The 24,363-nt window shown below is 47.2% G+C and overlaps 1 protein-coding gene across 7 annotated transcripts in view; it reads left to right on the top strand.

Annotated features, from left to right (window-relative positions):
- The window catches only part of MKRN1 (makorin ring finger protein 1), a 552,914-nt gene that overhangs the window by 335,702 nt on the left and 192,849 nt on the right, over positions 1 to 24,363 (top strand). For all 7 annotated transcript variants that reach the window (XM_033959770.1, XM_033959768.1, XM_033959766.1 and 4 more), the window contains one exon: positions 22,877 to 22,987. In XM_033959770.1, the coding sequence (XP_033815661.1) occupies positions 22,877 to 22,987 (111 nt within the window). The remainder of the gene's footprint in view (positions 1 to 22,876; positions 22,988 to 24,363) is intronic.

The raw sequence follows: 24,363 nt of genomic DNA, 5'->3' as shown, positions 1-24,363 counted from the left end.
TCCCCCTTTTTAATGTTTTTTGCCAGAATTTCTTCCACTCGAAGTTTTGCCTCCCTAACAGCCATTTTGACCGCTGTAGACCTGGTCCTATATTCTACTTTTGCCTTTCTTTTCTCCGTGCCCTTGTAGGAGAGAAACGCTTTTTTCTTCTTCTTAATGAGGTGCGAGATCTCTGCGGTGAACCATTGGGGTTTATTGTTTCTTTGTCGTTTATTTACTGATTTTATGAAGCGGCTAGTTGCTTCATGTATGGTTGATTTCAGTGTTAACCACTTAGCTTCTACATCATCGGTCTCCGCTTGGTCCTGCAGCGTCTGATGGACAAAATCTCCCATGCGTGTGAAGTCTGTGCCCCGGAAATTGAGTACCTTTGTTTTCGTGTTTGATCTAGGGAAGTCTTTCCTAAGGTTGAACCATACTATGTTGTGGTCGCTGGAGGCTAGCGTATCTCCTAGTGAGACCTCTGAGACGCTTTCCCCGTTGGTGAGTACCAGGTCGAGGATCGCCTGGCCCCTAGTGGGCTCCGTTACCATTTGTTTGAGATGTGCTCCCTTTATGGAGGTTAAGAGCCTCCTGCTACCGCTGGTTGTCGCTGAAAATGAGTTCCAGTCTGCATCAGGCATATTGAAGTCCCCTAGCAGTACAGCTTCTCCTCGTAGAGTGATATTCTCTATGTCTTCAATTAATTATGCGTCCATGTCTTCCAGTTGTCTTGGGGGTCTGTATATCACACCTAGATACAGGCATTTTTCTCTGCCTCTTGCCAGGTTTACCCAGAGGGACTCCCCGGTGTACTTGACATCTGTGATCCTGGTGGTTTTGATGTCCTCTTTAATGTATAGAGCTACCCCACCTCCTAACCTGCCCTCTCTGTCCTGACGAAATAGATTGTAGCCCGGTATAGCCATATCCCACCCATGTGAGTCCGTGAACCAAGTTTCAGATATTGCCACCACATCTAGGTCGGCATTCCTTATTTCAGCCTCCAATTCTAGAATTTTGTTACCTAAACTGTGTGCATTGACATACATGGCCCTCCATATCTTGTGTTTGCTAAGTCCCTGTGAGGTGTATCCTACCCGAGTCGGTGTGACTCCCAAAGAACTGTTTGTAATGTGGGTACTTACCTTGGACATGGAAGCGGAGTTTTGACTCACCTCATCAGGATAATTCCTTTCTGCACTAATATGTGAATGGGTACCCTCCCCCGACTTACCTAGTTTAAAGCCCTGTGAAGCAGGCGGGCTAGTCGGTGTCCGAAGACGTTCTTACCCCTACTGGTCAGATGGAGTCCGTCTGGTCCCTGAAGTCCTTGTAGCGCTTCCCCATGGTTTAGGAATCCGAAGTTCATATCCCGGCACCATCCCTGTAGCCACTCGTTCGTCCTCAGGATATGTTCATCTCTGGCCTTGCCTCTAACTGGGAGGATCGATGAGAAAACCACCTGCGCTCCTGTCCGCTTCAGTCTCACCCAGTGCTCCAAAGTCTCTGGTGATGGTCTCCGGTGTGTTCCTGGCAGTGTTGTTGGTTCCTATGTGGACAAGAAGCATAGGAAAGTGGTCTCGGGGCGTGAGTAATCTATCCAGACTGGCGGTGACATCTCGTATCCTGGCTCCAGGCAGACAGCAGACCTCCCTAGATTGCATATCTGGTCTGCAAATTGGTCCCTCGGTGCCCCTCAGCATGGAATCCCCGATGACTATTACTCTGCACTTCTTTGGGGGGAGCCGGTCAGTTGTCCCTGGAGATGGAGCTGTGTGTTGGGCCTGCTCCTGTTCCTCATTGGCAGTTCCTTCCTGAAGAATCTGGAATCTGTTCCGCAGGGCGAGTTGAGGGGTTGATGTATAGCTGCCCTGTTTGTAAGAAGAAGGAGAAGATGAAGAGATTGAAAAAGGTGTGGGGGGGGGGGGTCTCCTATGTTTGCCCGTGGAGGAGGTCACCAGCTGCCAGGAGTCAGTGCCACTAGCCATTTCCTGTATCCCAATTGTTGGTTTCAAAGCTGATGATTTGGGTGTCTCGAGGATGGACTTGTCATGGGCCTACTCGGTGATTTGGGACAGCTCCTGGACGACTCCGTCGATGTAGGCCTCGTCCTCTCGGATGCTTCTCAGGCGTATCACCTCCTCCCTGAGGCTCCTTAGTTCCTGCATGAGATCTCCATCCAGCTGCGCAGCCTCCTCTGTCTATTTAGAGACTGTAGTGTAGCGCTGGGGGATGGTCTCGGTCTGCACAGAGACCTCTGTCCACCGTCCTGGGTCTTCCTCCTTCTGCACGCAGTCCGTGGTCGCTTCCTGGATCCCCATAGCGACTGGAATACTGGTCTTGATTGTAGATTTCGCGCTTCTTGTCCTCCCTGCCATTGCTGAGTTGTAATTGAGGTCTGCCTGTCAGTAAGGAAGAGAATTAGGAAAATTAGAAAAATCTGTCTGTGAGCAGGTGTGAGATTTTGAAAGTTAGGGTGTCTGAGAGTTGGAAGATTGGGGTATCTAGTGCTTGAAAGATAAGGGTGTCTGAGAGGCTCATTTTCAGTGGACTTTCTACCCCACTTAAACTGCATGCTCCAAAATTTTATTTTGTAGAATGATGGGGCAGACTCATAATGGGGCAGACTCATCATAAACTGCAGTCATGCGTTCATGGATCTCCTTTGGATTTTTCTCTTCTTTTGTGAGAAATTTTATCACTGAACGGTGCTCCAGATCTAGCAGTTTCTTACTTGATTTATACGAGGATTCTCCTGAGCTGCAACTATGCATGAGTAACCTTGAGACATGTAAAACATGCACAGACTTGTTTCAACACACTTACTACCGTCTTTCATACTCAGGTAGATAAATTATTGAATGCCCCTCCTATCTGTTTCTTGAAGGGATTATTGCCTGCTTTGGAACTAACTGTAGGGAGCAGCAGAGCCCTCTGTGAAGTAGGAGGGATTCAAAAGCCGGAGTGTATTCCTTCTGCAAGACTTGCGAGCACTTGGATATAACCCACTTGTCCAGAATGACATATCTATCTACTAGAAAATATATTCCAGTGCAATAGGTGAGACATTCTAGACCATAGGATTATTTCCCACTACTCGCATGGTCTGCAGAAGAAATCCATTACAGGATTTCATTCTGCCACTAGTGTACTTCACAGGCTAGTTTAGTACCCTCAAGCAGTCTTTTCTTCTGCATGCATTGCTGCAGCTGTGTAGATTCTGCTCTCCCCATTTTATTATTTTAATTTGTCGTAAATGTGTCCTTTTTGCAGGTATTTTCACATTTGAAATGGATTTGAAGCTCTGCCTGCTTGAGAATTCACAGACTTCAGTTCGTAGCTGACAGGCCGATCCCTTCGGGGTACCTGTTAGTCCAGACATGGGCAACTCCGGTCCTTGAGGGCCGGAATCCAATCGGGTTTTTGGGATTTCCCCAATGAATATGCATGAGATCTATTTGAATATACTGCTTTCAATGCATATTCATTGGGAAAATCCTGAAAACCTGATTGGATTCTGGCCCTCGAGGACCGGAGTTGCCCATGCCTGTGTTAGCAAGTCTGCTTAGTCTTCCTTGGAGTTCAGGACCGTCCCTGATGTAGTCTCACTCCCTGTTAAGTGTGTGTGTGTGTTTGTGTGTGTGTGGGGGGGGGGGTTGAGCGCAGACTGTAGTGCGCTTAGGGGGCTCAGTAGTGTTCTGCAGCGCGCTGGATGCATTTTCACACCTCCGCCCATCCAGGTGCACATCCGGTGGTCCGCAGGGGTGGAGGCATAGTCAGACAGAGGGACAGAGGAGTTTGAATAATAGCCCAAAGATCAGCTTGAAGAATGAATTTCCAGCAATGTGAATTCTAAAGTGGCCATTGAAAAGGCTGGGAGCAAATGCAGGCTGTCTGTGTCCAGTAACTGTGAGTAAAGAGAAGCTGATAGGCTCCAAAACTGATCTTTTAAAAGTTAATTTCGAGGGGGTTTGAAGGTTTCCTTGTATTCCTTTATTTTCCCTCACCTGAAATAAGTTGTTTTTGTAATTTTTAAAGTTAAAGAAATGTCGTTTTTGAAGCAAATTCGGGTCCGTCGGCCTTTCTGAATTTATTCAGTTGAGCTGCAAGCTGGTTTCTTAGCCTCTCTCAGACTAGTTCGTTTCTTCTTCTGTCAGAAGTCCAAACACAGTGAGCTTTCTCCTGGCTGCTGTTCAGCGTTTGTTGGATTTTCAAGCAGTATGGCCGGTGCCAAGCTACCCTTTGGGTTTACACAGATATTCTGTTTATTTTATCATTCCTAAGACAGGATAAAAAGTTTGCAGACTGATTCTGATTTTGCAGCACTTCCATCCGGCTGTTAAGCTTCTTCGGTTCTGGATGAAGACCCTGTGGTGGGTCCTTCCAGCAATGGCTCCGGGGGAAATTTTGGTCTCCCTGGATCTTATGGAGGCAAATTTGCACATTCCCATTTTTCCAGATCACCACCTATTTCTGCGGTTTCATATGCTGGATTAGCTTTGTCAGTTTTCAGCTCTGCCCTTTGGGCTGGCGACCACATCCTGGACCTTCACCACAGTGATGGTGGTAGTAGCATCTCCTCTGAGGTGGGTGGAGTTGCAGGCTCATCCATATCTGGCTGCCTGGTGGCTCAGAGTGCTCCCGAAAAAAGGGGCACACTACGATAGTAACAGTGCTCTGCATACTGGAATACCTGGGCTGAATTGTCAACTTACAACCCCCCCCCAAAAAAAAACCCCAACCAAAAATGTCCACACAGTCACTGGAATAGTTGATACGGCAGTGGGCCATGTTTACCTGCTTGAGGCTTGAAAATAGAAGCTCTGGGCACATATTTCAGAGATATTGAAGGCGGAGGCCCCTTCGGCATGGGACATCGTACAGTTTGTAGGTTCCAGGATTACCAAGCTGGACATGGTTCCCTGGATAAACGCATGCATGCGTCCTCTTCATAAGAACATAAGAATTGCCGCTGTTGGGTCAGACCAGTGATCCATCGTGCCCAGCAGTCTGCTCACGCAGTGGCCCTCTGGTCAAAGACCAGCGCCCTAACTAAGACTAGCCGTACCTGAGTACGTTCTGGTTCAGCAGGAACTTGTCTAACTTTGTTTTGAATCCCTGGAGGGTGTTTTCCCCTATGACAGACTCCGGAAGAGCGTTCCAGTTTTCTACCAGCTTTCCTCTCTCTGGGCCCCCCACTGAAATGTCTTAGAGCTGCAGTGGACTCTGGAGGCCAGAGTGTGTATGACCTGGTGGCTTCGTCCTCATTCACTCAGCCAGAGTGTTCCATTACACCTTGCCTCCATGGATGCCAGCCTTCGTGGGAAAGGTTCACTACGGTCATAGTCTTTTTCAGGACTGTTGGTTCCGTCACCACAGATGTAGTAGATCATTGAGGGCAGTGATCTCTGTTAATAGTCAGAGAGGACCCAAGAACTCTCAGCTCAGGAGGCTTGACTTCTTTTTCTTTGGGCGGACAGTTTTCTCCTGGCGCTGACGGCGGCGCATGTGGCTGCGGTGGCCAACGTTTTAGCAGACTTCCTCAGCCATCAGTCTAAAGTTCCGGGCGAGTGGTCCCTAGCGCTGTAGGCATTTTGGGCACTCATGAGGCACTGGGGGCAGCCCTGCTTTGATCTCGTGTCCGCAGCACCAAACAGGATGGTTCCACTCTTCTTCAGTCGCAGAACCGGCTCGGCAGTGAGAGAATTGATGCTCTTGAGCAATTTTGGCCTCCAGAGGTTCTTCTCTCTGTTTTTCTGCCTTGGCCGCTGTTCGGCTGGGTCCTTCAGAGGTTTGCAACTCACCCCGGCCGCATCATTCTTGTGGCACCCAATTTGCATTGAAGGCCCTGGTGTGCGGATCTGATAAGGCTGTTGGTTGCAGCAGCCCCGGGTCACCCCTACACAGCAGACTATTACATAGGAAAATATGTTAGTAATGAAACCCAACAATAACAAAATATAACAGTCAGCAGCCAGTAACACCACCTTGATAAACAAATGATACCACTTAGATAACCTTGATAGGCAGTATATAAAAACCTAATAAACTTGAAACTTGATACTAGAATGAAAATGAAAATGCCCCCACAGGGGTAATATGGGCAGGAATCTAAACCGCTCTGTCTGCAAAGATATACTTCCTTGTCATCAACAGCAGATGAATCCAGAGACTAGTGGGATTACGTTCTTCAATGTGTTCCTCACAGCTCCTGGCTTCTGCTTGTGGCTTTCGGTCCAGGCCTGGATATTTCAAGATGAGGGGTGTCTGGCTGAGCGGTGCCAACTTTAGGGGTTACACCTGGGCCCCCCAGGTCCCTGCCTCACCCTCTTCTGGGATACACCTGTTCACCGCAGGTCCCTTTCCCTGTCTGCCGTTGTGACTTATTTACTTCTCCTTTCCCACGTTAAAAAAAAAAAGTCACTTATAAGGAGTACCGGCTTTCAACAGCAGTTTTCATCCTCAACAACTTAAGCTCCCTTACTGCTAACAGCATGTGTTCCTGCTCCTTCGGTTGCCCTTCATTAGGGATTGCAGGTGAGTGTTTCTTTTTCCCTTTCGTAGTGTCAGGTTTTCGATGCGGTTAGTGTTTTGGGCACCTGAAGGAGCTGACAAGGGCTCGGTTGAGCAGTTTGCCCTTGCTCTAAAGTAATTTGGGCGGGAAACTAGGCTGTCTTCGCTTCTCTATTGAGGGCTGTGGCGGGAGAGGTATGTGGGCTTTTCCCGCGCGGGTGATCTGAGACTGATTTTTACCTCAGGTATTGGCGGCCATTTTGGTTTGCCTGCAACAGCCGCATGGAGCACTTATTGTCCGCTGTTCACTGAGGTGTTACTGCTGCTTTTATATGTAGCGTTCCTACCGGATTGCTGTGGCAGTTCACTTTTCTAGGCGTACTCGATGTACAATAGTCGGGACGCTGGATCGGGTGCTCTAAGGAGCCCAGTATTCTCTACCAGCAGTCAGTTTTCAGCGCGCTTCAGCGGCAGTTGTACCTATATGCCCTGACCAAGCCACATAGTTGTCTTGTTATCTAGGTGGTTTTCTTCCTCTGAGGGGAGTTACTTACTCTGTTTTACCCTCCCTGTAATTTCTACCGGGCTGGAAGTTTAATTTTTGATTTTAATATTCTTCCCTGTTTTGTAAACAAGGATGGTATTTTTCCTTTCTCCTGTGGAGGTCAGGTGCCGTTCAGAGTCTGTGTCTGTGTGTGTGTGTGTGCACAGGTGGCTGGGGATATTTATGTTGTCTGCCTGGCCTACTGCATATTCTGCCCTTTTATTGATCCACTCAACTCCTTTTCGGTTGTTGGGCTGACTTTTATGGTGCTGTTACATAGAAACATAGAAATAGACGGCAGATAAGGGCCAAGGCCCATCTAGTCTGCCCACCCCAATGACCCTCCCCTACCTGTCACTGTGAATAGATTCCACATGTCTATCCCATTTGGCCTTAAAATCAGGCACGCTGCTGGCCTCAATGACCTGAAGTGGAAGACTATTCCAGCGATCAACCACCCTTTCAGTGAAAAAGAATTTCCTGGTGTCACTGTGCAGCTTCACGCCCCTGATTTTCCACGGATGCCTCCTTGTTGCCGTGGGACCCTTGAAAAAGAAGATATCTTCTTCGACCTCGATGCAGCCCGTGAGATATTTGAACGTCTCGATCATGTCTCCCCTCTCTCTTCGTTCCTCGAGTGAGTAGAGCTGTAACTTCTCTAGCCGCTCCTCGTACGGGAGGTCCTTGAGTCCTGAGACCATCCGGGTGGCCATTCTCTGAACCGGCTCTAGCCTCAGCACATCCTTACGGTAATGTGGCCTCCAGAATTGCACACAGTACTCTAGGTGAGGTCTCACCATGGATCTATATAATGGCATAATGACTTCAGGTTTACGGCTGACGAAACTCCTGCGTATGCAACCTATGATTTGCCTTGCTCCACTTGATTGGCAGTCTTCATGTCTTCACTGACGATCACCCCTAAATCTCATTCTGCTTCAGTTCTTGTTAGGATCTCGCCATTAAGGGTGTAAGTCCTGCATGGATTTTGACTGCCCAGGTGCATGACTTTGCATTTTTTGGCATTGAAGCTGAGTTGCCAGGACCTAGACCAGCGCTCCAGTAGAAGTAGATCGTGCATCATGTTGTCGGGCATTGAATTTCTGTCTGATGTGCTTTTGCCCACTACATTGCTTAGTTTGGCGTCATCGGCGAATAATGTTATTTTACCTCGGAGCCCTTCCGCCAAGTCTCTTATATAATGTTGAACAGGATCGGGCCCAGGACCGAGCCCTGAGGCACTTCACTGATCACCTCCGTCATTTCGGAGGGGGTGCCGTTTACCACTACTCTCTGAAGCCTACCTCCAAGCCAGTTCCCAATCCATTTTGTCAATGTGTCGCCCAATCCCATAGAACTCATCTTGCTCAGCAACATGCGGTGTGGTACGCTATCGAATGCTTTGCTGAAGTCCAGGTAAATGATGTCCAGGGACTCCCCAACATCCAGCTTCCTCGTCACCCAGTCAAAGAAGCTAATCAGGTTGGATTGGCAGGATCTCCCCTTAGTAAATTCATGTTTTCGGGGATCCCGTAGATTCTCCTCGTTCATGATCGTATCCAATTGGCGTTTGATTAGAGTTTCCATTAGTTTGCTCACTATTGATGTGAGACTCACTGGCCTGTAGTTTGCTGTCTCCATCTTGGAGCCTTTCTTGTGGAGTGGAATGACGTTAGCTGTCTTCCAGTCCATCGGTACGTTACCTGTACTAAGGGAGAGATTGAAGAGCGCGGATAGCAGTTCCGCCAAGACATCACACAACTCCCTGAGCACCCTGGGGTGTAGGTTGTCAGGCCCCATTGCCTTGTTAACCTTGAGCTTTGACAGCTCGCAGTAGACACTGCTGGGTGTAAATTTGAAATTACTAAACGGGTCAACTGATTCAACCGTTGTTTGTAGCTGAGGGCCGAGTCCCGGCGCCTCGTGAGTGAAGACTGAGCAGAAGTATTCATTTAACAGTTGGGCTTTTTCTGAGTCCGTTTTCTATATAGTCACCGTCTGGTTTTCTGAGACGTACTATCCCGCCTGAGTTCTTATTTCTATCACTGATATACCTGAAGAAGGATTGATCTCCTTTCTGGATGTTCTTTGCTAGAGACTCCTCCATGCGGAATTTGGCCTCCCTAACTGCTGTTTTGACGGCTTTTGACTTGGCCAGATAGACTTCCCTAGAGTCCTGTTTCCCTGATTGTTTGTAAGAGATGAATGCTTTTTTCTTCTCCTTGATGAGGTCCGAGATTTCCGCAGAGAACCACTATGGCTTATTGTTCCTACTCCGTTTACTTACTGATTTAACATAGCGGTTTGTTGCTTCCTGAATGGTGGCTTTCAAAGTTGACCACATTTCTTCCACATTATCGGTTTCTGCTTGGCTTTTTAGCGCCTGGTGAACGAAGTCTCCCATGTCTTGGAAGTTTGTGTCCTTGAATTTGAGGACCTTGGTCAATTTGGTAGATTTAGTGAAACCTTTCCTGAGATTGAACCATACCATGTTGTGGTCATTGGAGGCCAATGTGTCGCCCACCGAGACCTCTGTGACACTTTCTCCATTGGTAAGTATCAGGTCCAGTATTGCCTGATCCCTTGTTGGTTCCAACACTAGTTGCCTGAGTCTTGCTCCTTTCAAGGAGTTTAATAGCTTCCTGCTGCTGCCGGAAGCAGAGGAAAGTGTGACCCAATCCACATCAGGCATGTTGAAGTCACCTAACAATACTGTGTCCCCACGCAAGGTGATATCATAATATGGGCAGGGTCCTACTATGAGGCCGGTCTAATGTGAAGACTATTACCTGGTCTGGCCTTGATTGGGCCGCTTTCTTTCAGCTGTTATGTTTGCAGCTTGGAATGATAATAATAATAATAGCTTTATTTTTCTATACCGCCATAGTCAGACGACTTCTAGGCAGTTCACATCGAAAGAAGGCTGGACATTCAGCGAATTACAAATGCGTGAGGGGAATGTTACAGAAGAGAAGGGTTGAAGGGAAGGGAATGTAAGAGGGGTTGTAAGGGGAGGGGAAGTGAGAGGGTTTGGAATTGCCTGAGAGATTGCTTCGGGTTTGTAGGGGGAAAATGCATAGAGTGAAGGTCAGTCTGTTTAGGTGTATACCTGACTGGGCCTCCGCGTGTGCGGATCGCCGGACTCGATGGACCATGGGTCTGATCCGGAGATGGCAGTTCTTATGTTCTTATTTGTCAAACAGAGTGATTTTGATTGATTTTCGGAATGCGTTGTAGGTCTTTCTGGTTTTATTTATGTAGTTTCCCAGCCAGGATTGTTGTCTGTTAGCTTGGAACATGAAGGTTCTGTCAAGGAAGGATTTGTATTTGCAGCCAATGATTTTAGGATAGGCGAAGATGTTTTTGTTTCTGGTTGTTTGTGTGGGGTTGTGTAGAGTGAAGTGTGTTTGCAGGTAGGAAGGGGCTAGGCCCCAGATTTGTTTGAAGCAGATGCACGCAAACTTGAACTGTATTCGCACTTCCATTGGTAGCCAGTGCAGTTTTTTGTAGTATGGGCTAATGTGGTCTTTTTTTCTCAGTCCGAAGATTAAGCGAACTGCAGTGTTTTGCACTAATCTCAGTTTCTTTATTGTTTTTTGTGAGATACCCAGATAGACGATGTTGCAGTAGTCCAGGGTGGATAGGATCAGTAATTGCACCAGTAACCTGAAGGATGTTGTGTCAAAGTATTTTTTAATAGTCCTTAGCTTCCATAGTGTATAAAAGCATTTCTTCACTGTTAAGTTTGTGTGATTAGCCATGGTCAAGTGCGTGTCTAATGTGATACCCAAAATTTTATGGTTTTGGAAATCGGATAATCGTGGTCGTTTATTTTTAATGATGTTCTAGTTATTTTGTCATTGGGGCTTTTGTTTTCTCTGTGTTTAGTTTCAGTTTGAAGTTGGTGGTCCATTCTTCGATTTCTTTCATTGTGTGTGAGAGGTTGTCTATAATTTCAGTTGAGATGTCATTTAAGGGGATTAGGATGGATATATCGTCTGCGTATATGTAGTGTTTTAAGTTTAATTTTTGTAGTCGGTGACCTAAGGATGTAGATGTTGAATAATGTAGGTGATAGAGGGGAGCCTTGGGGTACCCCTGACGCGTTTTTCCATGGGTTGGAGTGATTTCCATTGCTGGCTATTCGGTAGGATCTGTTTGTTAGGAATTCCTGGAACCATTTCTTTACCTTTCCCGAGATTCCCATTGCGTCAAGGCACAGTTGCATGATTTTGTGGTCTACTAGGTCAAACGCACTGCTAAGGTCTAGTTGCAGAATCAGTGCGCTTTTGCCTTTGCCTTTGCTGAAGAGATCATAGAGGTGGTTTAGTATAGAGGCTATGACCGTTTCTGTGTTATATCCTTTCCTGAAACCTGATTGATGTTCGCTGAGGATGTTAAATTTGTCTAGGTAGTTTACTAGTTGGAGGTTGACCAATCCTTCTTGTAGTTTTGTGAAGAGGGGAATGCTTGCTATGGGTCTGTAGTTGAATGTCAGTGTTGTAGAGGTTTTCTGATCTTTGGGGATAGGTGTAATCAGTATGTGACTCATGTCTTTGTGTAGTGTTCCATTTGTAAGGGCTATTGTTAGCCAAGTGAATAGTTCCATTTTGAATTCTGGTGGGGCAATTGTCATGATTTTAGGGGGACGTTCGTCTAGTAGGCAGTTTGATTTGTTGTATTTATTGAATAAATTTAGGAAATGGTGCCAATTTGGGAATTCGAAGTGGTCCCAGATCATGTCTGCTCTGGTATTCTGGTCGTGGGGTTCGAGATAGTGGAGGATATCGTTTGTGGGTGTTGATAGAGTTGCTCTTAGGTCTGTGATTTTGTTTTTAAAAAAGTTAGCTAGGGCTTGGGCAGATGGGGTGCTCTCATTGTCCTTTTTCAGGATTCTTGTTGTGTCTGTTAGTGTTTTTACTAGTTTTAAACAATTCTTTGCTGTTTATTTTTTCTGAAACCTATTTTTTGTGCATAGTGTTTTGTGTGTTTTTCTCTGATCATATTTTTGTATGTTTTCATTTTTTGTTTCCAGGTTGTCTTATCTGTTTCTTTGTTCATTTTTTTCCAGATTCTCTCCAGTTTTCTTAGTTCCTGTTTAATGGTTAATAATTCTAAGTCAAACCATTCATTTGGTGATCTATCTTTCTTTTTGTATGTTTGGTAAGGAGCTATTTGGTCTAAGAGTTCTTTACTAAACTTTTTCCATCTTGTAGGGAATTCCTGTATTTCATTGGTTATAGGGAGAAGTTCATAGTGGGCCCAGAATTCAGTTGGGTTTATAGTACCTCGGCTGGTTATTGTTTTCGAGTTTTTGCTTTTGTGTTTCGGCTGGGAATTCTGTTTTTGCCAGTGTAAGTGGAAATTGCCAATATAGTGGTCCAACCAGATGCATTTTTCCCAGGACCCTGTATAATATTGTATTTTGGGGTCTAGGATTTCTTTTTGGGAGAAGGTAACTATGTCAAGTTTGTGGCCTTTTTCATGGGTTATCTCTGTGTCTGGAATAGGGAAGTCGAGTGACATTAGGAAGTTGGCAATTTTGGTTACATCTGGCTTTCCCTTTTGTTCTAAGTGAATGTTTATGTCCCCTAGTAGTAGATTGTACTGGCCTTTTAGGGTATTAATGGTTAGGAATTCAAAGAATTCTTCTCTGGCAGGGATCTGGCACTTTTTGGCAGGGATATAAAATAGAGTTGTTGTCAGTAAGTCTTCTAATTGAGCATTAGTGATTTTGCAAGTTAGTATTTCTAGGTTTTCTGAAGTTTTGGAATCTGTCTTGGTGTAGTTAAAGGGTTCTTTTAATATAATCGCTAGGCCACCTCCTTTTTTCCAGCTTCTTGATAGTGGGAGTATTTTGTATCCCTAAGGTAGGATTTCTTTCATGATAGCATCTGTGTCAGAGATCAGCCATGTTTCTGTCAGGAATAGAAGATCCGGTTGTGTTTGTAAAATCCAGTTGTATACTATGTGTGTTTTGTTTCTCACGGAACGGGTATTCAGATAGTATCCTTTAATGCTATCGTAGCTGGTTGGGGTTGGAGTTTCAGCGTATGTTTCAGAGTATGTTAGTTTTTTTAGGTTTCTGTTATTGGTCTTGTTTCTGTATGGTTTGCAGGTGGTGTTTATCACTGGGATTAGAAGTGGGCCTTGTTCTGGAAGGTATTTTTGGAGTTGGGGGAGGAGGTTATTGATTTGTTTAGTTTGGCTGGTCTGTGCCAAGAGGGGTAAGTGTGAATGGGTTGAGGGGATTTGTCTTCGTTGCCCCAGCTTCTAAAGCAGATTAGGTACAATATTCCTAGGAGTAGTTGGTGTTTGTTAAAAATTGCCATGTTGTGTGAGGTGTAGAGGGAAGTAAGTCGTATCGGGTAGTGGAGGGCTTTACATGTGGTGGAAGGTTATACCTGCGGTGATAGGTTATATATGTGATATCAGGCTATACATGCGGGTTGTAGGTGCAGTAGTAGGCTATATGTGTGGCTAAACCGTACCATGCAGTGATCACTGTATGCCAGATGATCATCCACTATAAGATCAGAAACACTTTCCCTGTATGCAAGCACTAAGCCCAGTATAACCCCATCCCGTGTGGGTTCCATTACCAACTGCTGGAACAGTTCTCCTTGTAGAGAATCCAGAATCTCCCTAGTTCTAGAAGACCCTGCACTGGGGATACCCCAATCAACATCCAGCATGTTAAAATCACCTAGTAGCAAGACTTCCCCTTTTTTAGATATATTCTGAATGTCTACTATTAAATCTCTATCTACTTCTTCCGTCTGTGAAGGAGACTTGTATATCACACCAATGTAAATATATTCACCATTCCCTCTTTCCAAATTGATCCACAGTGCCTCTTCCTTGCCCTGCAGATCCTGCAAAATGAGTGTTAAAGTCCATTATCTGCACAGTCACTTAGGCCTAGATTGCGATGCATGCGCAGGATGTTGCAGGAGTTGGGTGTCAGTGCCTGTTACTCCCGGAGCTTACGGGATTTCCGCAACAGGAGTATAAATGAAGTTCAGGGAACCGGGAGCTATACATTGAAAGCCAGAGACTCCTGCCGAAGCAGCCCAGCCCTGGGCACAGCATGAAGAGCCTTATGCATATCTACCTCTTCCGTGCCCCTTTCTGCCTTCCTTCCCCTTCTTGCCTCTGGTGCTGTTCTCTTTAACAGTTGTATGTTGGCTCTCATCTGGATTAATATGTGCTATCTATCTTGGCATAGGCTGTAAAAAGGTGTGCCCGGCTTCGAGAACAGGTCTAGGTGAGGGGGGGGGTCCTTTTTTGTTTTTCTTTCCATGCTCACAGTTGGTCTGGAAAGAGGAAAATTTCCTGATCTGGTCATTCTTAAATGTGGACTCTAGCGACATGTTTTAACTCAAAACCAGAGGAGGGCTTTAGATGCATCGGGTGTCTTCGAAGAAGGTGAGGCTGCAGAGGATCCCAGTCACCATAAGAACATAAGAACATAAGCAGTGCCTCCGCCGGGTCAGACCATAGGTCCATCCTGCCCAGCAGTCCGTTCCCGCGGCGGCCCAGACAGGTCACGACCTGTCTGACTCACCAGAAGGGGCCCCCTTGCCACCTTGGTTTCCCATTGAGTCCTATCTTCCCATCGAAGCCCTAACCCTCCGGTCCTGCACATGCACGACCTGGTTGGGTTTCTCCCAGCACCTCTCTCAGTATCCCACGATCCCTTTATCCCTCAGGAATCCGTCCAATCCCTGTTTGAATCCTTGTACCTTACTCTGCCTGATCACTTCCTCCGGTAGCGCATTCCAAGTGTCCACGACTCTTTGTGTGAAAAAAAACTTCCTTGCATTTGTTTTGAACCTATCTCCCTTCAGTTTCTCCGAATGCCCCCTCGTACCTGTTGACCCCTTCAGCCTGAAGAATCTGTCCCTATCCACCCTCTCTATGCCCCTCATGATCTTGAAGGCCTCTATCATATCTCCCCTGAGCCTCCTTTTTTCCAGAGAGAAGAGCCCCAGCCTATCCAACCTCTCGGCGTATGGGCAGTGTTCCAGCCCTCTTACCAGTTTCGTTGCTCTCCTTTGGACTCTCTCAAGTACCGCCATGTCCTTCTTGAGGTACGGCGACCAATATTGAACGCAGTATTCCAGATGCGGACGCACCATCTCTCGATACAAAGGCATGATGACTTCCCGCGTCCTGGTTATTATGCCCCTCTTTATGATGCCCAGCATCCTGTTGGCTTTTTTCGAGGCTGCTGCGCACTGTGCAGATGGCTTCAGTGATGCATCCACCAGCACACCCAAGTCTCTCTCAAGACTGCTGTCTCCTAACAATGCCCCCCCCAATTTGTAGTCGAACAACGGGTTCTTTTTCTCTATATGCATGACCTTGCATTTTTCCACGTTAAAGCGCATTTGCCATTTGTTTGCCCAGTCTTCCAGCTTGCCCAGGTCCCTTTGCAGGTCCTCACACTCCTCCATGGACCTAACTCTGCCGCACAGTTTGGTATCGTCTGCAAATTTTATAACCTCGCACTTTGCCTCCTTTTCCAGGTCATTGATAAATATGTTGAAGAGTAACGGCCCCCGCACCGATCCCTGTGGCACACCGCTCGTGACTCCCCGCCAGTCAGAATATTGTCCCTTTACTCCGACCCTCTGCAGTCTACCCGACAACCAGTGCTCGATCCATTTGTGCACATCCCCTCCCACCCCGTGGTTCCACAGCTTCCTAAGCAGCCTTTCATGTGGCACCTTGTCGAAAGCCTTTTGAAAATCGAGGTAAATGATGTCTATAGGTTCTCCCATTGTCCACCCGACTGCTTATTCCCTCAAAGAAGTACAGAAGGTTCGTTAAGCATGACCTTCCCTTACAGAATCCATGCTGGCTTGTTCTCAGTAGGCCATATCTCTCGATGTGCTCGCAAATACTGTCCTTGATCATAGCTTCCACCATCTTCCCTATAATTGAAGTCAGGCTCACCGGCCTGTAGTTCCCGGGGTCACCCCTCGATCCCTTCTTGAAGATAGGTGTGACATTCGCCAATTTCCAGTCCTCTGGTACCTCTCCAGTTTTCAAGGATAGGTTGCAAACATGCTGGATTGTGCCCACTATTTCTTGTCTTAGTTCTTTCAGAACCCTTGGGTGGATTCTGTCCGGGCCCGGCGATTTGCTGCATTTTAACCTGTCTATCTGTTTGAGGACATCCTCCTTACTTACCTCTATGTGTTCCAATTTTTCAGCCTGTTCCCCACTCATGAGTTCCTCTGAGTCCGGTATATTAGATGTGTCTTCTCTCGTGAAAACCGACGAGAAGAACGTGTTCAACCTCTCAGCTACCTCTTTATCCTCCTTAATCACTCCCTTCCTATCCCCATCGTCCAACGGTCCCACCTCCTCTCTCGCTGGTCACTTCCCCTTTACGTAACTGAAGAATGCCTTGAAGTTTTTCGCCTCCCTGGCCAGCCCCTCTTCGTATTTCCCTTTTGCTTTTCTAACCTCTCGGTGGCATTCCTTTTGGCATTTCCTGTGCGTCTGGTGATTTTCCTCCATTGGGTCCTTTTTCCATCTCCGGAAGGACACTTTCTTGTCATTTATTGCCCTCTTTACTTCTGTTGAGATCCAAACCAGGTCCTTTGACCGCTTGTTCTTGCCGCCTTTCCTGAAACTGGGGACGTACATTCTTTGTGCTTCCTGCAGGGTGTCCCTGAATAGGGTCCAGGCGCTTCCTACAGTCTCCATCCTAAGGATGTTTCTGAGCTTCCTCCCCACCATTTCCCTCATAGCAACATAGTTCCCTTTCCTGAAGTTGAGCACAGTTGTTGCGGTCCTCCTTACTGTGGGTGTCCCCCTTTCTAATGTGAATCTGATCGCGTTGTGGTCACTGTTGCCTAGTGGTCCTCCCACTTCTACCCCTCTTGCAGGCCCCTCTAATCCGTTTAGGATGAGGTCAAGAGTAGCACTCCCTCGCGTCGGTTCCCTGACTAGTTGCTCCATGAAGCAGTCCCTCACAGCTTCTACAAATCATGTTTCCCTAGTGCAGTTGGAGTGACCCGTACTCCAGTCAATCCCCGGGTAGTTGAAGTCCCCCATCACTGTTACACTTCCAGTCCTGCATTCTTGTCTCAGTTCAGCTTCCAAGTCGTGTCCGACTTCTTCCGGCGTACCAGGTGGGCGATAGTACAGCCCCAGTTTTATGCCTGCACCCTTGTTTCCCGGCAATTTGACCCATAGCGATTCAGCCATTGCCATGCATATCCATCCCGACCGAGTAGATAGAGTCCTTTATATATAGTGCTATGCCTCCCCCCTTCTTGTGGGTCCTGTCCCTCCTGTAGAGCTTGTACCCCGGCAGCGCCACATCCCATTGATTCTCCTCTGTCCACCATGTTTCTGTAATTCCAATTATATCCAGCTCCTCCCCCTTGGCCACGACCTCTAGTTCACCCATCTTGGCCATGAGGCTTCTTGCATTTGCGTATAAGCACCGCAGGTCCCGTCGTTTTTCCTCCACCTCCGTATTTACCTGGGCCGCCTCCCCTTGAATTTCGGGCAGTTCTCCTGTTCCCTGTGCCTCTGCTTTGCCCTCAGCCTTTACCCTCGTAGCTTTCGGTTTCCCCACATTCCCGCCACCCCACTCCCCCGCTTTTCCTCTGGGTTTTCTAGCCCTTCCGGCCCGCTCCTGGGCTATCATCCCTTGAGCCTCTGTTTGATCCCCCTCGCCTTGTGGCACCCCTATATTGCCCTCAGCTTTCGCCCTCGTGCCACCCAGTCCCCCTGTGTCTCCATGCCCCTTAGTCTCCTCCCAGCAAGCTCCCTTTACCTGGTGTTTCCCTCGCTGTCTGATCATAAGATTCACCGGTCTCTCTACTTCATCCTTGCAGTCAGCCCGTTCAGCATCTGTTCTGGATACTGTTGTCCGAAGCGTCAACATCAGATCAGCTGTCGGCATTCCCCCTCTCCTCAGTTTAAAGCCCTCTCGATCTCCTTCCTCACATTGGCTGCCAGTAGTCTAGTTCCCGCTGTGCTCAGGTGCAGGCCGTCCCGCCGGTAGAGCTTGCTCTTTCCCCAGAAGGACGTCCAGTTCCTCACAAAGTGGAAGCCCTCCTCCTGGCACCATCTCCTCAACCATGCATTTACAGCCTGGAGGTCTGCCTGCCTCTTTGCATCTGCTCTCGGTACAGGCAGGATCTCTGAGAATGCTATCCTCCGGGTACTCCGCTTCAGCTTTCGTCCCAGGGCCCTGAACTGGTCAGTCAGTGTGGCCATGCTGAAGTTCCTCCGGCTCACATCATTCGTTCCGACGTGGATTATCACCGCAGTCTCCTCTGTCTCTGCTCCGTCCAGGATCCTCTCGATCCTATCAGTGACGTCTCATGTCTTGGCCCCTGGGAGACAAGTCACTAGCCGGTCTTCCCTTCCTCCAGCTACGTGACTATCTACCTCTCTCAAGATCGAGTCTCCCACCACAATAGCAAACTTCCCTTTCCTCAGCAACCTCCTCTGTCTCAGGTCCGTGTCCTCGGTGTAATGCGGTGTCTCTCCCTCGGGGTCCCGGTGAGTCACGGTCTCCTCCTCTTGCGTGGTTCCTCCGCTAGGTCCTTCCCCGGTGTCGCCTTGTGGATCCTGGGTCTCGTCTGCCGACATCCATCTGTGCAGCTGCTGGTCCTGTTCCTCCACCTTCCTACTATAGGCCTCCTCGATGAATCTCTCGAGGTCCCTCACCTGGTCCACAATGGGGCCTGCTCCGTCTGTGTCCTTGGATGACCTGTTCGTCTCCTCTGTGTTGCGCAGTCCCTCCAGTTCCTGGACCCTGACCCTCAATCTGCCGACCTCCATCCTTAGGCTTTCCAGTTCCTGACACCGACTGCATATGTACTCCCGCCTTCCCAAGGGGAGGTAGTCCTGTTCCAGCTCTGACAGGTCCTGCCTTCCCCAGTATTACCCAGTAAACGGAACAGAACACGCTTTAAAACTGCGGGTTAAAACCACGGGCTCGCAGAGAGACAGGGTGGCAGGGAGGAGGGATATTTCAGGGATTTCAGTTTTATTTTGATGGTTTTATTTTTTATTTTGATAACTGGGGGCTAGGATTTCAGGGCTGCAGAGAGCAGGACAGTCGGCAAGGACGTGAGCGACTTATCCTTAGCAGTTGCTTCTTTTTTGATCGGCTAGCCCAGTCTGTGTTCCTGAATTTGTTTAGCGAATCGCTGCCTTCCTACTTTTGTATGCCATTTCCCCTCATTTGCATGATAGGATCGGGAGGAAGGTTAGTGAATCGGATTGGGGTCACAAACTGGTCGGGACACGATTAGTAAGCTTAGTGAATCTAGGCCTTAGATCGCTTTCCAGAAAGCCTTGGTAACTTAAGTGAAGAGCAAGGTGAAAGATTTCACCAACACATAAAAACAATGGAAGCCAGATACCAAGGAAAATGGGATGCACACATGGTGGTAGACTACTGTTGGAATCTTATGCGGGATTGTCCTGGCAGATCCCACTCTCAGAAGTCTTACAAAAGGAGTTTCTTGTGTGTCATATGACTGGAAAGTTTGTATCATAAACTTGTGCTTTTGGTATGAAATAAGTAGATTTTCATGTTGTACACTTTTCTTTTAATTTTTAATATGTTTCCTTCATCCTTAAAAGATATTAGTTTAAACACTATATTAAATATCCTGATTTTTTTAATGGGCGAGCAGAGTGAAGAGTGGTATATGGCATATGCTCTGTATCTCAAAACTTATATCTACCGTATTTTCACTCATATACCGCGCACCCGTGTAAAACGCGCACACGGGTATAGCGCGCGGGAAACTGTAATTTATGTAAATAAATTTTTATATACCGCGCATGCCGTCCCGACTCTCCTTTCGCCCGCCCCGACTCTCCTCTGGCCAGCCCGACTCTCCTTTAGCCCACCCCGACTCTCCTCTGGCCAGCCCGACTCTCCTTTAGCCTGCCCCGACTCTCCTCTCCCCCTTGAAGTCCTGTCCCCCCTTGAAGTCCTGTCCCCACCCTGAAAGCCTGATGCCCCCCCCTCGACGTCCGATTCACTCCCCCCCCCGCAGACCTTTCGCACCCCCACCCCGAAGAACCGATCGCACACGCACCCACCCCCCCACCCCGAAGGACTGCTTGCACCCCTACAGCCTCCCCCCCATCCCCATCATGTAGAAGCTGCCTACAGTCGTCCTGCTGCTTCCTCTACCGGCGGTCCTGCCCCTTCTCTTAGCCCTGCGTCTATGCTGCTTCCTGTTCCGGCGGTCCCGCCCTTTCTCTGACATCAGGGAAGGCTGTGGGGGTATGAGCGGTCCTTCGGGTTGGGGGTGCGGGTGCGGGTGTGTGTTCGAGCGCGAGCGGTCCTTCAGGGTGGGAGTGCGAGCAGTCCTGCTGGGTGAATCGGACGTCGGGGGGGGGAACTATGTAAAAAAAAAAAAGGGGATAACGCACTCACGAATATAACGCGCATGGTTATACTCGGTTTGTCAAAATCGTGTATAACGCGCGCGTAATATGCGTGAAAATATGGTAGTTCAACAATTTTATTGAGTTTTATATATATGAAGAGAACATTACAAATGTTGTCAATGCTTCCTAAAGGGAGGCATAAATAAAGAAAAACAAACACAAGCCAAGTATATTAAAGTGCAGTAAAATGGATGCATGACAGTGATATGTCAAGGGGTAAAACCAATACTGCTATACAATATCATATACACATGTAATCAGTACAATAGTAATATAAATAACAAAAGATATGCTAGTTAGATGAAATGGAAGGCAAAATAAGAAAAAAGATAAGATAATTTAAGAAAAAGCATCAAAGGTGTACCGGAAAGCAGGGAAGGAAATAACATGATTGCTTTTCAAAAACTATATCTGATAGGAGAAAACTGGTGCTATTTTTGGAATCAGCAGGTCAAATATACCCAGAAACAGGTCTAACATTAGAGGCACAAAAATGAGTGTTGGCCAGTGTAATATATAAACTGTGCGCATAAGTGCTAGACACAGACCTAACCTGTCTTTACCCCTTCCAGGTCCACACCCTCCCTTGAAGTTGCGAACTATAGATTTTGCATGCTCAACTTGGCATGGAGGAGGTGCCTAGAGGTTAGAACTGCTACCTCAGCACCCTGAGGTGGTGAGTTTGATTCCCCCTGCATGGCCAAGTTATTTAACACTTCATTGCCCCAGATACATAATACTGTATATACTCAAATATAAGTGAAGATTTTTTGGACCATAAATGGGGGACTCTGCTTATATTTGGGTCAGCGCCTCTCCCATCCGAACCTAATGCAGGCCTCCACAACTCCTGCTTTAAGACCTGGTAGTCCAGCAGTGGGCTGGGATAGGAGGGATCTCTCCCGCCTCCTTCCCTGGCCGACCGTGACTTCTTATACCGGAGCAGGAGCAACCTTCCTGCACTCCTACCCCATGGAGAGCTGCTAGTGAATAGCTGCCACGAGTTTTCTTGGGAGGTGAAAAGTTGGCTGGGACAGGAGGCGGGAGGGGGAGCCTTTCTGTCCTGGCCCAATGCACCAATGGAGATTTTAAAGTTATGCGGGGGTGGCAGGAGGGAGGTAAAAGTTTTTTGAGTCGACTGGAACAGGAGGCATCCCTCCTATCCCGACCCTCAACTGGACCACTAGATCTTACAGCAGACCCAGTGGAGGGCACAGGGCAGGGAGGGAGGTGAGGCAAGGTGCAGAGCTTGACAGGGCAGGAAGGAAGGGGGGACAGGGTGCAGAGCCTGGCAGAGCAGGAAGGGAGGGGGGACAGGGTGCAGAACCAGGAAGGGAGTGGGTCTGGGTGCAGGCAGGCAGGGCAGGGCACTTGAACATTAACTCTTCGGTTTATATTAGAGTCAACCTTTTTCATCTTTTTTGGGAGGAAAAGGGTTACCTCAGTTTATATTCTGGTCAGCTTATATTCAAGTATATACCGTAGGTACATGTCTAAAATATGTAAATAGCTTTGAATGTAACTTCACAGAAAAAGAGATATATCAAGCCTCATCCACCTTTAAAATACCAGCTAAGGGCAGTTATGTGCTTAACTGCAAATTAGTGTCAATTAACACCAATTATAGCCAATTATTGACTGTTGATACCAGTAAATATCTAATTTAACAAGTTACACACATAACTGACACTATTTTATAAATTGCACATAAATTTGAACACTAAGAACTAGTTGCCTATAGAATTAGGGAAAATATGCAAAGAAAAATTGCTTTTTTCGTTTAGGAGATCATTTTTTATCAGCAGGTCCCAAGGTTGTTATCATGTATTGTGTACTGTAGGACCCATATGTACAATTGCATGTATTAGTAATTGATCTCCCTCCCCGCCCCCCCCCCCACCCGTGACATTTATTTGTATTACAATTTGTACAACACAACCAATTTGAAGTCAGTTACTAACTTTTTAATTATCAGTAATCAGGTGACAAGGAAATTCACATCATGAGATAAGAACATAAGAATAGCCTTACTGGGTCATACCAATGGTCCATCAAGCCCAGTAGCCCATACTCATGGTGGCCAATCCAGGTCACTAGCACCTGGCCAAAACCCAAGGGGGTAGCAATCATTAGCTTATACACGTGAGACCCTAGAAAAAGTCAGTTATGTGTTGTGAAAGAAAATGAGTTATGGATTTAGTATGGTCATGTTCTCATTTCTCTCTCTTCTCCCTCCTTTAGCTCCCCCACCCCCTTCATTTTTTAAAGGGCAAATTATCAACCTCAGATTGTATAGTGGTGCTTTCTTCTGTGTTATAGACAAAAATTAAAGGGAAAAAAACCCCCACTTTTGAAGTTCTGCCGTTCAATCTGTTCATCATTTTGCAGGTCCTGCCCAGAATGCCGAATCACCTCCAATTTTGTTATTCCAAGTGAGTACTGGGTGGAGGAGAAGGAAGAGAAGCAGAAACTCATTCGGAAATACAAAGAGGCAATGAGGTAAGAATGCCAAAAACTCAAGAGCTACAGGAAAACAAAGGATCAGCCAGAGCAGGATTGTGCATTTAGTCCTTAGAAGGATATTTTTTCTTTTTCTTGTACAATCCTACTTTATTCTGGGACCAGTGGGTTATTTCCCTCCATCCGCCAGGACTTTGTAGGAAGCCTCAAACTTCAGAAGCTTAATCCCCCCCCCCCACCTTTACCTCATCACTATCCCTGTGAACATCAGTCTTTCTTCCTACAACCCAGGCTGTAGGAGCTTGTCTTTTCTGATTGTGTTTTATTTCATGTAATTTCAGTTTCAAGTTCAAGTTTCAAGTTTTTATTAGTATTTGATGAATCGCTTATTCGGGTTGCTAAGTGATTTACAATTACATAAAATAATATTATATACAGTCTTTGCATTCATGGTTTTCGCCCTTGTGCTGCAGAGGTTTCCTGCAGGGACAGCTCCGACTGCGGGAGATCGCAGACCTTTTGGAAAAGTCTGCTTCTGGAGGGTTCCCTGCTTGTCAGTAAGCCCTCTGGACCAGCCTGCACGTCAGATCAGGGCTCAATGATTGTTCCCTTGGGAGTTTGCTCACCCCAGGTTCGTCCACTAGTGGGTCGAGCGCAGGCTGTGTGGTTCTGTGGAGATGTGCCCGTGATCAGGACCAGACTGCATTCCTCTGCCAGGCGACACAGTGTGTCCGAGGGTAGTGGAGGTGATGGCTGAGAACGTCAGGCTGGTGGGGCAATCAGAAGATTCAAAGTTCAGCTTTCCAGCAAGTTGAGGCAGAGGATCTCCCTGTGAGCTTGTTTCAGCTGTGTCTGCAGTGCTTTCCTGTCAGCACATGTTTCTGTGAGTACCAGCTGACAGCTTGAATCAGAGATATTGGAGTGGGGGGGGGAAGTGGGTCTTTAAAAGGGGTTTTTTTTTAGGTGGTTTTACTGCATGGTGTACCTCCACCCAATCCTAAAATCACCATTTTTTTTTAGAGTTCTCTGTGGTTTTTCTGGGCTATTTTTAATCAAAATAGGCCCTCGGTGGCTTTTTGAAAGAAAACCACATAGATGACCACCCCGGGGCAGGATGTCATAGATTCATGCCTCATTTGCGGTGGATGGCTGTTGGAAGCACAGCCATGTTCCACGTGTACTGCGGCCTACGAGGGGTGTGAGGCTTGCCCAGATTCAATGTTTTTGACCTCCAAAGAGGGTCTTCTAGTGCCCTCTGACCTGATTCCAGCATAAATAGCATCGGGGGCCCTGGGGACTGCGCAGGTGATATTTCACCTGCAACACAAGCATGTTGCAAGAGATAAAACCTGTAAATCCTCCAAACAGTCCAAACCTAGTGCAAATCAACAAATTCTCATGTTTGAAAAAGCCAT

The sequence above is a fragment of the Geotrypetes seraphini genome, chromosome 9, assembly GCF_902459505.1.
Source record: "Geotrypetes seraphini chromosome 9, aGeoSer1.1, whole genome shotgun sequence".
Lineage (NCBI taxonomy): Eukaryota > Metazoa > Chordata > Amphibia > Gymnophiona > Dermophiidae > Geotrypetes > Geotrypetes seraphini.
This window is presented reverse-complemented; position numbering and strand designations above follow the sequence as displayed.